At 33.0% G+C, this 12,653-nt stretch overlaps 1 protein-coding gene and 2 long non-coding RNA genes across 8 annotated transcripts; 1 reads left to right on the forward strand and 2 right to left on the reverse strand.

Moving 5' to 3' along the window:
• Window positions 1–1,314: 1,314 nt before the first annotated feature.
• hbbe3 (hemoglobin beta embryonic-3) lies at window positions 1,315–2,390 on the reverse strand. The gene is given in 3 exon segments (NM_001015058.1): window positions 1,315–1,456; window positions 1,641–1,863; window positions 2,287–2,390. Coding segments are annotated over 3 exon segments (444 nt in total). The 5' UTR covers window positions 2,379–2,390; the 3' UTR covers window positions 1,315–1,327.
• A 1,692-nt stretch (window positions 2,391–4,082) lies between these two features.
• Window positions 4,083–8,579, forward strand: LOC101884456 (uncharacterized). 6 transcript variants are annotated; one of them, XR_012387983.1, is made up of 6 exons: window positions 4,083–4,132; window positions 5,529–5,553; window positions 6,505–6,535; window positions 6,673–6,710; window positions 7,486–7,671; window positions 7,791–8,396. It is a non-coding gene; the product is annotated as an uncharacterized lncRNA (long non-coding RNA). The 6 variants fall into 6 exon arrangements; XR_012387982.1 differs by lacking the exon at window positions 4,083–4,132 and adding an exon at window positions 7,134–7,183 and having other exon boundaries at window positions 5,500–5,553; window positions 7,791–8,455; XR_012387985.1 differs by lacking the exon at window positions 4,083–4,132 and adding an exon at window positions 6,967–7,183 and having other exon boundaries at window positions 5,500–5,553.
• Window positions 8,580–8,858: 279 nt separating this feature from the next.
• Window positions 8,859–11,688, reverse strand: LOC137490439 (uncharacterized). The gene is made up of 6 exons (XR_012387981.1): window positions 11,641–11,688; window positions 11,216–11,322; window positions 10,151–10,280; window positions 9,890–9,975; window positions 9,537–9,579; window positions 8,859–9,439 (listed from the first exon to the last, which is right to left on the reverse strand). It is a non-coding gene; the product is annotated as an uncharacterized lncRNA (long non-coding RNA).
• Between the last annotated feature and the right edge of the window lie 965 nt (window positions 11,689–12,653).

Here is a 12,653-nt window from a genome sequence, read left to right on the forward strand (position 1 = left end):
ATTGTATACTTATAATAGAATACTCATAATCTCTGAAGATTTTATGTGCGTCGTTTATACTTACTTGTAAGTCGCTTTGCAAAAGAGCTTCTGCTGAATGAGTAAATTTAAATGATCATTAATATCTTAAACGCGTGATGTTTGCTATGGGTGTGGAGCTGTCCAGATTTGAGTGCTGAAATCTTGGCCGCAGTCCAATATAAAGTATGGCGCTGTCCGTTGTGCTGAAATTTTAAACATCAGATTCTTTACCCGTGGGTCACTTTCTGCATACCTAAAAAAAGATGTACCTGCTGCTACTTTAGAGTTTAACTAAACCAGCACCAACACACTTGCATTGAAAGGTAATGAGTCTGCTTGACTTAGCAAAGCTAAACTCCGCTGGACAGTTTGGCACCCTGTAGGAACAGGATTTGGACACCACCGCATTATAATAATGCATAATATAATAGCCCGTTAGGTAAGATGAATAGTTTTTTTTTATCCGACAACACGTTAAAGTGAAAATATATCATTAGAACTTTGTATTCAATTGAAATTTTTCTTTAATTTGATTTGGCTTCTGCTTTGGCTTTTTTAACAAGCAAAAATTAAACCGGTACAATAGCACAGTGTATTTGTATTTGCCATGCAGCTTTAAAAAAAACTTGTTAAAATTACTTGATTAAATTGAGCTAAAGCAACACTGTTTTACAACTTCAGGATCGAGTTTGGGCACCTCTGCTGTACAGTGTATTTAGTTTACAACATACTTTGCAAGTGAATCAAGTGTTTCTTCTTGTTGAAGAGTGTGTGTAAGATAATTAAAACTTAATAGAGAGCCTTTTTACTGGCATATTGTTTCTATAGATATACTTGCCCATTAGCCCATATCCCATATTTTACTAAACAAATTATATTTAGCAAACAAATATACGCACAACAGACGATACCTGTTGTTTATGTATGTTTATGTTCTACTTTAATCTTAACATCAGGTCTTAATAGATTTTTCAGTTCAGTTGCAGGCCCAAACAAAATTTTGTATCTTCAGCATTAATTAAACATGAAATTTGCATCAGTTTTTGTCTTTTAAAGTCTTGACCATGTTCGTGGGAAATTATAGGCTATTTTAGAATATATCAGAAAAAATACAGCCATCTTAGGTACTCCCAACCATGTTGTAAGTCACTATTTGTAAATATTGGCACTTCTGAAAGATTAATTGTTTGATTAAGATTTTAAATGTTTTTAAACAGAGACAACTCAGACAACGCAATTCATTTTAATCATTTATTTTTCATAATGCATAAAACAATGGTACAATCACTTCTTTCGGTAAGCGAATCTAAAGATATTGCCTTCTGAGGGCTGACACAACAACAGACAGGAACTTCTGCCACGCAGCTTGGATATCCGGGGTGAACTCACTCCTCATGCGTGTGGCGATCACCACGGTCAGGCAGTCCGCTAACAGCTGGAAAACAAGAAGAAGAAAAGTGAAGCACAGTTCCAGCACAACAATATACAACATAAACTGTTAAAAAATAAAGGTCATTGAGGAACCAAAATGATTTCTCAGCAAACTTTTTAGTGAACACAGCAGTTCGAAGTGTGTATAGAAATTTAAAAATGATGTTTAAAGAGGAATAGCTACTCACCCGGAAATTGCCTGGGTCGACTTGTAGTTTCTCTGAGTGAAGCTCGCTAAGAGAAGCAAAGGTGCTCTTGATATTGTCCATGTTGTTGAGAGCCTTTTCCAGTCCCTTGAGGACCACAACACCGTGCGCTTTGACTTTTGGGTTAGCCATGATTGCCTCTGTGTTGTATAGGTTTCCAAACCCACCAAAGTACCGCTGAGTCCACGGATAGACGACCAAGCATCTTGAAATAAGACAAATAATACAACGACATTAAAAGAAGTTCATTCAAAAATGACAATTCTAGGTCCCTCAACTTGTTCCTTGTTCCTTTTTTGTTTCTTTTATTGATTTCTTTCTTCTGCTGAACACAAAAGAAGATATTGTCATGAATGTCAGAAATCATGCAACAGCCATTGGCTTCCACAGTAGCCTACTGATGTTTTGAAACATTCTTCACAATATCCTCTTTTGTGTTCCCCAGAATAAATAAATAAATATACGTACAGAACCACTTGATAGGCTAAATGATTAGGAAAATTTATTTTATAATTGAACTGTCAGTAAAGAGACGTTATAGTTTCTGTATGTATAAATATCCACAAGATATTCAAAACATCTCAAACCGAATAATTAAACGTGTTGACGAAGTTTGAGAGAAGATTACCTTGTCAAGGTCTCGAGGCCCACCGACTCAAAGTCGAGTTTGGCAAAGATGTTCTGAATCGCTGCGCGCTCCTCAGCTGTCCACACAACCATTGTGTCGATCTTGTGGCTTCAGAGCTGGACAGAGCTTTAAATAGACCTACTGGACCACCGCCCATATTACCGGACAGATGTGTTTGGCCGATAGTCCGAAGAAAAAGGCGGCAACTGACCGATAAAAGTTTCACTAAACTATATTGTCCATTATTGTCCAGTTTTTAATCTTCAAAGTGTAGCCCATAGTGTTCTTGCTGATTTTATAAAGGTATAGTTCAAATTGAACATGTCATTTTTACATTCAAAAAGTTCTGAAGGGGTACAAGGAAACAAGTGGGCTACTTTAAAACAATTTTCTCTCGTAAAATTAAAAAAAGAAAATTACAAAGAACCTACACTGAATTAAACATGAAATGTGAAAGTATGGGACATGTTCTCAAATAATCTTTTCATCATTTCTCACACCAATTTGATTAAATGTTGCTGTTTGAAGACATGATGCTTTACTTTTAAAACATTGTCCATTAACTTTTAAATTACAACACTAAAATATACAACAAATGTAGCCTAGGCTATACTTAATTAAGTAAGATGACACCAAGAAGATAAACTTGCTCCAGCTGTCATTAAATATCCTACAATACCTAAACTAAAATGATGTCATTAACACTGAATTTGTCATTTATTCAATAAACAAAATACTCAAAACATGTTGTTATATATTTAAGTTGAATAGCCAAATGATGCCAAATACGCAAGACAAAACAAATTCGTCTTAAATGTTTTAATGGTAAAAATGCCAGTTATTACATTCAGTTAAACATATTTCAAGGGTTAATGTTGTGATGTTATAACACTGTTACACTTGAAGTAGGCTCTATTAACCAATTTCCCTGCTGTAAGATGCTGAACTCTTATTTCTCTTTCTAAAAGTTTTGAATGAATCAAACATGGTGTACATGTAAAGCCATAGGCCAGTTAGTCATTTAGACCACATTTGGAATCTTTTATCTCTGTAATAAATTTGATACAACAGATTTGGCTAGATTAAGAAATATATAATGATTTCTATTTTCCATCAGTCAGTCAATGTAAATTAAAGTAGCACATGCCAATGTAAATTAAAGTATTTTTTATTTTAACTTGGTCAAATACAAACTTTGGTTAAATTTAAATTAAATTAAGTAAAATTAAATTACAATTTTACATTTTTTTAAACATTTTAAAAGTAACCCAACTGTGTTGGTCTTTTATTTTTTAAAGAGTAGAATTTTTTAATCCTGGTTAGTGGCAAATTCCGCTTACTTATTTAATATATAGCATTAACCATTATTATATATATTTAAAAACTGTAAAGCACTGAAAACACATGACTCAAATATAAACTCATCAAAAGTAAGTAAAGAGTAGGCTATTACAATTTTAATCATATCTTTCTTTTAAAAAATGTTGATCACTGTAAAAAAAAATGCAGTGTTCCACATAATTCATTCATGTTGACCCAACACAAATCGATTAATTTAACTTAACATTTTTAACAAATTTATGTGGATTGAACATAAAGAATTAAGTTGTTCCAATAAAATCTCAAGAATTGTGTTGTTTCAGCGTTGTTGTTTGAGTGATGTTAAGGTGTTATGCTATCGTTTTTGCGTTTTTATTTATTTATTTATTTTTATTAAGATTGTAATAGGCCTCGCCCCCACTCTATCACTTCAGCTCGGACCTTTCCTCATTTTAGCTAAAGTGCATGAGTGCTACACTTTAGCTAAAATGAGGAAGAGGAAGAGGTCTACAAGTCGCAGCAAATGGTAGGCCTATGTTTTATTTATCACTCACTATATTGGACACGATCCAACTGTATCTTATTGGTGCTAAGTTTTGACTACTTTATTAAAGTGTTAGAACTTGTTGTTAATGTGAAACCACGTTCTTGCTTTGCCATCTCAGTCCTTCTAAAAATCAATACATGAAACACTAGTCTGAGTTTCCCAAAAGCATCATAAGCGGATGGTAAAAATGATAGTGCTGAAAAAGGGAGAATTAAATAAACTGCCGTTTTAATGGAGAAATTGTGCTCATAATTTTGATAAATTAGTTTTTTGTTTGTTTGTTTTTAACCGTAGTAAAATGTAACAGTAACATTTAAAACGTGAAAAGTCTTTAACAAAATAATAATTGTACAACATTACTGTGATCAAATATTAATGTTGTCAGTGGCCTTTGCCTATAGATGCACTATTGTTTATTTCATGTAGTCAAGGTGTGTGTTGGGGAGAAGCTGTTCTGACTGCATGATCCAGTTTGGGGCCATGCCATGTTTAAAATTTAAATTTTTTTTTAAAGTACAATTCAATTTAAGCATGTCACTGATATTGGAAATACTATTCTGAATGTTCTTTAGGGTTATTTTTCAGCTTTTTTTTACTTTCACACCTCTCTCTCTCTAAAAATAGGGTAAGTGGTTGCAAATAAATTTTATAGGCTAAATTTAAACAAAAAAATTAAGTTGAGCATTGCTCATTTAAATTTGTTTAAATTCAGCCAATATAAATAGTTTGCAACCACTTAACTTTCAAAAAATGAGTAATGAATTTTGTTGTGCAAAGTAGAGCCTGATTTAGCATAATAATAAATATAATGAATTAAAGATAAGAGTGTAAAATTATCAAATAAATGAAATTAAATGACACAACATACAGCTCTATTTGGGGATGTCTACATTTTAACTGGAACCCTATAAGAGGTAGATCAAGTAATAAAAATATATAATATTAATAATAATGCTAATCAAACTTTATTAAAAAAATATACATACAAATATACAGTTGAAGTCAGAATTATTAGCCCCCCCAAATTATTAGCCTCGCTGTTTATTTATTTATTTTTTGCCCAATTTTGTTTAACTGAGAGATGTTTTCAACACATTTCTAAACATAATAGTTTTAATAACTAATTTCTTACAGTGATAAAAATGATTCTGAGTGTTTGTAGATACTATGTAGTTTAATTTGTAAAATCAACAAAAAATGTTAAGTTCGTAGCTTTACATGAATAAATGTCGTTTTGAATTTTTTTTTTACTCAGTTTTTCTGAATAATCTCAGACAAACATTTTTTGTACAGAAGACAACATAACATAACACCTTGTTAAATTTACAAAATAACTATTTCCCTTCGTCTTTGGCTGGGAAACCCCATTTGAAAGAAGAAGAACATGCGGGCGAAATAAGGTAAGGATCAAGTGTTTAAAGTTAGTTATAGGTTCATTAACATTTGTTTCACAACAGTTTTGACATTGTACAGAAACAAAGACAAACTGTAAATTTACTGTGCTGTGACAACTGTGCTTTATATGGATTTCCTAACATAAACGGGAAGCTGGTATGTGGCAGTTAATTGCTGCATGTGCTAATGCAAATGGCGGATTTGTTCTTACTCTAAGTTGACACTTTTGCAAATCTGACTATGAAATAATGCATGTAGTGTAAAATAATGTTAGATTGTATTTTTAGGACAGGATTAGTATTTAGATTCTTTCAGTTTAACCTCTTTACACAAGAAGCTAGCTTCAATATTTGAACAGACTGTTTATGTTGCATGTTGCAGTGACATTAATTTCTTAATTTATGTCAAGAGTCCAAAATAACTAATCATTATTTTATCTTCAATGGAAAAAAAACGAGTAGGCCTACATAATATTTGTATGCAACTATATGCTTCAATTTATTTCTGCTTGCGTAGCTGCACTGATGGCATCTGTTAGAACAAAAATGTACATGTTTGGAGAAACACTGATTCATTCTCACGTTTGTAAAATATTCTGTCAAGATACGGTTTTATGTTCTTTAACTTAAATTACATGTAAAGGGCTTTTCAGAGAAGCTCTCCTTGGTCTTAAGCCCTATTTTCAAACATTATTAACAGGCAAGATAATGATAAAAATCATGTTAGTTATAATGCATGCCAGGCTAGCAAATTGAAGTATAATAATAAAAGTGCCTTAGATACCCAGTGCTAGTTTCAGCATCTTTGTTCTCTCCTTTAAAAAATGCTGAGAAAAATGTTTGTTTTTATTTCACTACATTTTTAGATAACGATTTTAAAAAAACTTACTAGTTAAACTAATTGCCCTGGATTTGTGCATTGGTCAGTTAATAATCATTACACACTCTCCCCAACAGGGGATTCACTTGACAAGTGCACTGGATAATGGTATGTAATGTTCAATAAATTGGTTTATTGTGTTAACTGTTTATAAGCTGATTGCAGTGCATTAAATTCACATTTGGAGAGGTAAAAGATAAGTTAATGGTGACAATTTTAATATGTCATATATTATATATTTTTAGGACAACAGCATTGACTCCCGAAGATAAAGGACTACCAGGTAAAGGAACATTTTTTATATATATTCATGTCAAAACTTTAAACAAGTGAGATCATACAAAATGCATGTTTTTTTTTTATTTAATACTGTTTAATACTGTTTTGAGATGTTTACATACAGTATAGTTCAAAATACAAAAACCTAGCTCAAAATATTAAATTAGCCCCCTGCAAAAGTTTACCTACATTATTTTTTTAATATGGTTTGGGGTTTTCTGATGATCCACTAGTGTCTTTTCTGCTTTTTGATGGATCAGTCTTATGTTTGTACTGAAAAGTTAAACTCCTCTGAAAAGTTAAATTCTACATGTTCTGCACATTCTTCAGTTTTTTTAGCATCTTCTATAGATTTGAACCCTTTCCAGCAGTGATCGTATGATTGTGTCATTGTGTGATTTGTATGATTGTGAGATTTGTCTTTCAGTCTTTTCACTCTGAGAATGATCAAGGGACTCAAACAAACCTATTAAAAAGGTAGCTTATGATGCTCCAGAAATAAATGCAAGGCACTAAGAGCCGGGCGGTAAAAACATTTATAATCAAAATATTAAGGTAAATTGCAATTTGCCTTTTGGGAAATATGCAAGTATTTTCTGTTTTTTTAAGTAAAATATGACATTTCAAAATGATGTTTCAACAAAATAAAAAAATGACATGTTCCTCCTGTTTAAAAGTTTTTACCCCTTGGTTCTTAATTCCATGTGATTCCTTCTGAAACGTCAGTTAACATTTAAACCTTTTTAACAGTTATGTTTATGTCCCTTAATCATCCTCAGAGTGAAAAGATGAATCTGACAATCTTACAGTCACTGCTAAAAAGGGTTCAAATCTGCTGAAGATGAAGAAAAACTGAAGAATCTGCAGGACATGGATGATTTTTTTCTAAAGACCAGCAGTCAGTTTAACTGTTCAGAACAAACAAGAGACTCATAAACAACCACCATAAAGTAGAAAAGCCAAGGGTGAGTAAACGTTTGCAGGGGGCTGCTCAGAGGAACAGCAAATGTGCATTATTTACATCAGCAAATATACATGAGATTTTTAATTATTTCTGGATTTTTTTGTTTGTTTTGTTTTACAGGTTTAAGATGACTATAATTTTATAACCAGTCAAGAGCACCCCAGTTCACTTGTTTCCAACATCTTTGTGGACAACCAATCCAGTGATGAAGGTCACAAGAAAGCTGAAATATAGCCATAGAGAGAGCAAATGTACTTTTTGGAGTCGATTCTTGCACCTACTGTACCTAATGGGCCGCATTTATGCACTGGAACTAAGCTATCCAAAGAAACTCAAATACAACTTTGAGGTCTTTCATAAGGGCTTCTTCAAGCTTGACGACGAACAGTAACATGCTCCCCAACGTCCACAATCTCAAGGTCAGCTTATTGACCTAAAAGCCATACAGACATTGTTGATGCTAGCGAGATTTTGTTGGGTAATTTCAGTTAAACTGTATTGTTCAGATTCATCAGGTTTACCAAAAGCACATTTTTGAAATGGTATTTTTATATTTGGATCATACTAGTGGGTCAGTTAAAGGGTTAGTTCACTAAAAATATATATATATATATTTACTGTTTTTCTCCCTAAAGTGGTTACAAACCTTTGTTTCTTTCTTCTGTTGAACAAAAAAATAATAATAATTAAAAGTAAGATTAACCTGTAACCATAGACTTTCACAGTAAAATAAATAAATAAATAAATAAATAAATAAAACAGCTAAAGGGTGAGAAAATAATGACAGAATTTCTATTTTTGGGTGAACTCTGTTCTTGTGAAGTGAGATTGCTTTTTTTTTTTTTTTTTTTTTTTTTTTGCACAGTCTGAATGTAACTTTATTTACAGCATTACCAGGTAATATAGTGCATACACAGCAAAATATGGGGACCCAAAACAACTCTATGGGTGTTAATTTCAACACTTTGAAAGTGTCTCATGGGGTCCACTCAAAACAGAGTTAAATCAACACTTTCAAAAGGGTTGGCACATTGACACCGAAGTAAGGGTTAATTTTAACTCTGGGCAGAGTTAAAAATGTAACTATATTTAACACCGCCTGGAAGTAATTTTTTTACTACAATATATTGTTATTTTATTCAACTCTCTTGAGTGTAAATATGGTAAAAAGGTAAAATAGACTGTAAATTACAAAAGAAAAAACATTTTATTTGAAAACATTCACCACTTCAACAATTCATTCAGTTTTTAAAATGCAACAATGTCAAATATGCTTTAAATGTTTTATTAGTACAGACAGTATCAACAAAATATGTATGACCAGTGCTCAAAAAGGCTGTTTCAGTCCTTTGGTCCAAACTTGATGTGTTATCAGAGCAATTTGAAAGTTCAATATAGCGTCACTCATAGTTTTCTTCTGAACTCATAGTTTTCTTCTGAACTCATAGTTTTCTTCTGAACTCATAGTTTTCTTGTAAAATTACATTTTAAACAACTTGGTGTGCAAATCTTTCACTTCGGGTGTTTCCTTGGTCCTCCATACCAAACACAGCAGTTTAAATGAAGGTATAAATGCTGTAAACTTGTGTGAAAACAAACTGGAGCTAGGAAATCTCATCAAGCACGTCCTGTGAAAGATGTGCTTCCCAGCCACAGGATGACCTTTTTATCCATGACGATGTAGTAGCTGCTGATCCCTCGTCTGGTGGTTCCTGATGCACGGATATAGGGTGATGCCCATCTAAGAACTCTTCAAGATTCCAGCATGACTAAGAAAAATGTTTGAAAACAAATTGCAATCAAATTCTATGATATATTTAAAATAACATTTAAAGTAAATAAAACATTCAAGAAATCTAAACTCACCTTTTGAAAATCTTCATGATGATCCACAACTTGACTCTCCCAGCTGGTTGAGGTGACAGGATATGGAAAAGTAGAAAAAACACAAATATCACTGTTGGATCTCCAAAAACAATTAGGTTAACCACTATGACTAGAACTGGAAAAACAGGCAGCTGTCTGTCCAAAATCCTGAATTTAACACAACACTTGGAGCAAAATTTAGAGGAGCTTAAAATCTTTTATATCATTTAGTGATGCTGATTTCCCCAAAATATTGGCCACAGTGTAAAAAATATTCATAAACTTACAGTTTTCTGTGAGCGTGTGCGTGCATGTGTGTGTGCGTGTGTGTGCGTGTGTGCGTGTTTCTTTACCAGATTCAACTTGTTAGGCCCTTTCAGGTCCAGTATTGACGCCACCTTTCCTGGAGTCTAGCAGATGTTTCAGGTCCAAATATAATCTAAAATATTAGGATAAGCAGAAGAGGAAAAGTGCAAAGTAAAGAGCAAAACATTATTTAAGTAACAGTTCACCCACAATACAAAACTTATCACCTTCATGTCATTTGTTATTCTCTAATGCTCTAATACCCTCTCAGCTTATGTGAAACAAATACAGAACTTTATCAAACATACCTTCATTATTATTATTACCACATATGACCAAGAAGGTGTGCTTGGTCATTTCACCAACTCTGAAAATACACCATCCGTCTCTAATCAGTCACCGTCACAGGGTCTTGTGTTATTGTATAGAGAACTGTGGCTGTTAAAAAACAACAAAAAATTAGTATCCACACATATGCATAACCTTCAGATAAAAAAGAGAGATGAACATCACAAGGTATGCCTCACACTTTTTCAGATATCTTTTGATTCAGATGTTGATTATTGATAATAAATCTACAAATCAAACCTGTATCATCATTAGGCTGCTCAAATATGAATCAGTTGATTAATTTTACAGACAGGTGGCTGTTTACAACGCACTAAATTGTCCTTAATAAAAAGGAAATGTTGTGTACAGTACATGCTAGTTTAGCCTATAGTTTTAAGCACAATATCATGCGGGAGAAAAAGCTTGTTGATGTTCCTGATGTTCCTGACTACATAAATAGCCTAACTTACTAACGTCAGACATCCCGAGTTGGGAAAAGTAATTTTCGGGGGATACAGAGTTGATTTGCGGGAGGTAGCGGGAGAGATGAGTACCTAAAGAACAATGGGATGAGTTGCGCGCGACGTACCTGAAGAGCTGGGAGGGATGCGGTGGAGAGGGGTGTGAAAAGTGTTTAATGACCGGGCGGGAGACGCGCGATTTCCGGGAGATTATCATTCATTCATTTGCGGGCATCTACTTGGGCATCTGGGAGTCTCTGTGCATTTGCGGGATAACGTTAACGTTAGTCCCGCAACTTCCGGGAGACTTCGGTAACCTTAAATGTCTGAGAAAGTGCAAACGCGGTCATTTAAAGACATTAATGTTAACATTCCGACTTTAATGGTTGTCAACACTTAATATAATTCAAGCGTACGTTATCACGCGAGTCTATGGACTAACGGTATATGGACGGCCACGAATGAACCAGTTTAAAAGGGCCGCGGTGTTTAAAAGAACTAAATTAACGTACACGAATAACAAACAATCATATGTTTCAGTCAGGAAGCCTTTTACAAGTAAGCATATGTTCATTTACTCACCAGATATGTTTTAGAAACTCTTCAGAGCTTATGGAAACCGTCCTGTGTTGCCGTTAGCATCCGGGCAGAGTAGGCTAGGCTGCTCCGGGGATTCCCTCGCTAGTTTGCTTCGAATTAAAGGGGAAGTGTCGATTTTATTTTACAGATGGGTAACAACGCACAAAATGGCATTAAGCATGACAGAAATGTGTTGAACATGTACATTTGATGTTTTTATGCACTATGTATGCGTGAGCATATAAAAACATTCTTGAAAAAAAGTCAATAGTACTGCAGTTAAGCTAGATACACAAACGACCATGAATGAACCGCAGAAGATTAAAATTGTCACTCCATTCTAAAGTTATTAACTTAACAATATGTTTACAACTGTATTTCCTTAGAGAAAGTCAGTAAAATACCAACATTTAGGTAGTTTGACTCACCAGTTGCTGTTCTAAACCTGGAAAATGGCGTCTGGAAAATTCTTCAGTGACTGGGGCTGCATGAATTCCCGGATGTTGGAAATAACACCACCAAGTGTAGAAAAGATAACTCCTTGATTTCGCACTGAATAAAATCAATTCTAACTCTTATTATATTCATTCATCAAAATCTAACTCTTTAACGTCAACACTTTACTCTGAAATGCTTCAACACCGAGAATTTAACTCAGATGAATTTGCTGTGTATGTTTAGTAAAATGCATTTTTAAAAAAAGTCTAATTTAAAAAAAAAAAGTAGTTTTCTCTAAAGATTTTTTTTACTTTTACAATGCTGTTTTGGTTGCAGTTTAATAAACACAATCATTATTGTATAGAAAATTGTCTGGACCATTAATATGAAGTCCTTTGTATTGCATCATTTTATGTTTTGACGGAGTAAAAATTGGAATGTTAAAATGTTTATTCAAGAAAAAAATTGCAAAAATAAAACCTGTCATTTTTCACATATACTGTCATTTCTTTACACAATTTGTCAGCTTTATGTAATATTTTGTATGATTAGCCTACACCTATTTAAAATTTGTAATATAGACAATTTAAAAAAAGATGTTGGTTTCAATACAAAATGCAAGTTTTTAACTCTTTAGGTTATGTAGATTCAACACACAAAATAATGGTTAGAGAAATAGAAAAATTTGTTTATTTGAAAATTTGATTTCGACAGATATAAAAATTAAGTTCTAAAAGGCCTAGTATTGTTTCATCTACATAATAAAGCAATGCAAAAAATTATGAAAAAATATAAATAAATAAATTATTAATGAAAAAAATTCATTATTTTTTTTAAGTAAATGAAGCAGAAAATTTTTTATCAGTGTATAACTGATTTATTTTATCTTTGCCATGATGACAGTAAATAATATTTGACTATATTTTTTCAAGACACTTATACGGCTTGAAGTGATATTCAAACACTTACCTAGGTTAATTAGGTTAACTATAGGTTAGGGTAA

Source organism: Danio rerio, chromosome 12 (genome assembly GCF_049306965.1).
Source record: "Danio rerio strain Tuebingen ecotype United States chromosome 12, GRCz12tu, whole genome shotgun sequence".
Classification (NCBI taxonomy): Eukaryota; Metazoa; Chordata; class Actinopteri; order Cypriniformes; family Danionidae; genus Danio; species Danio rerio.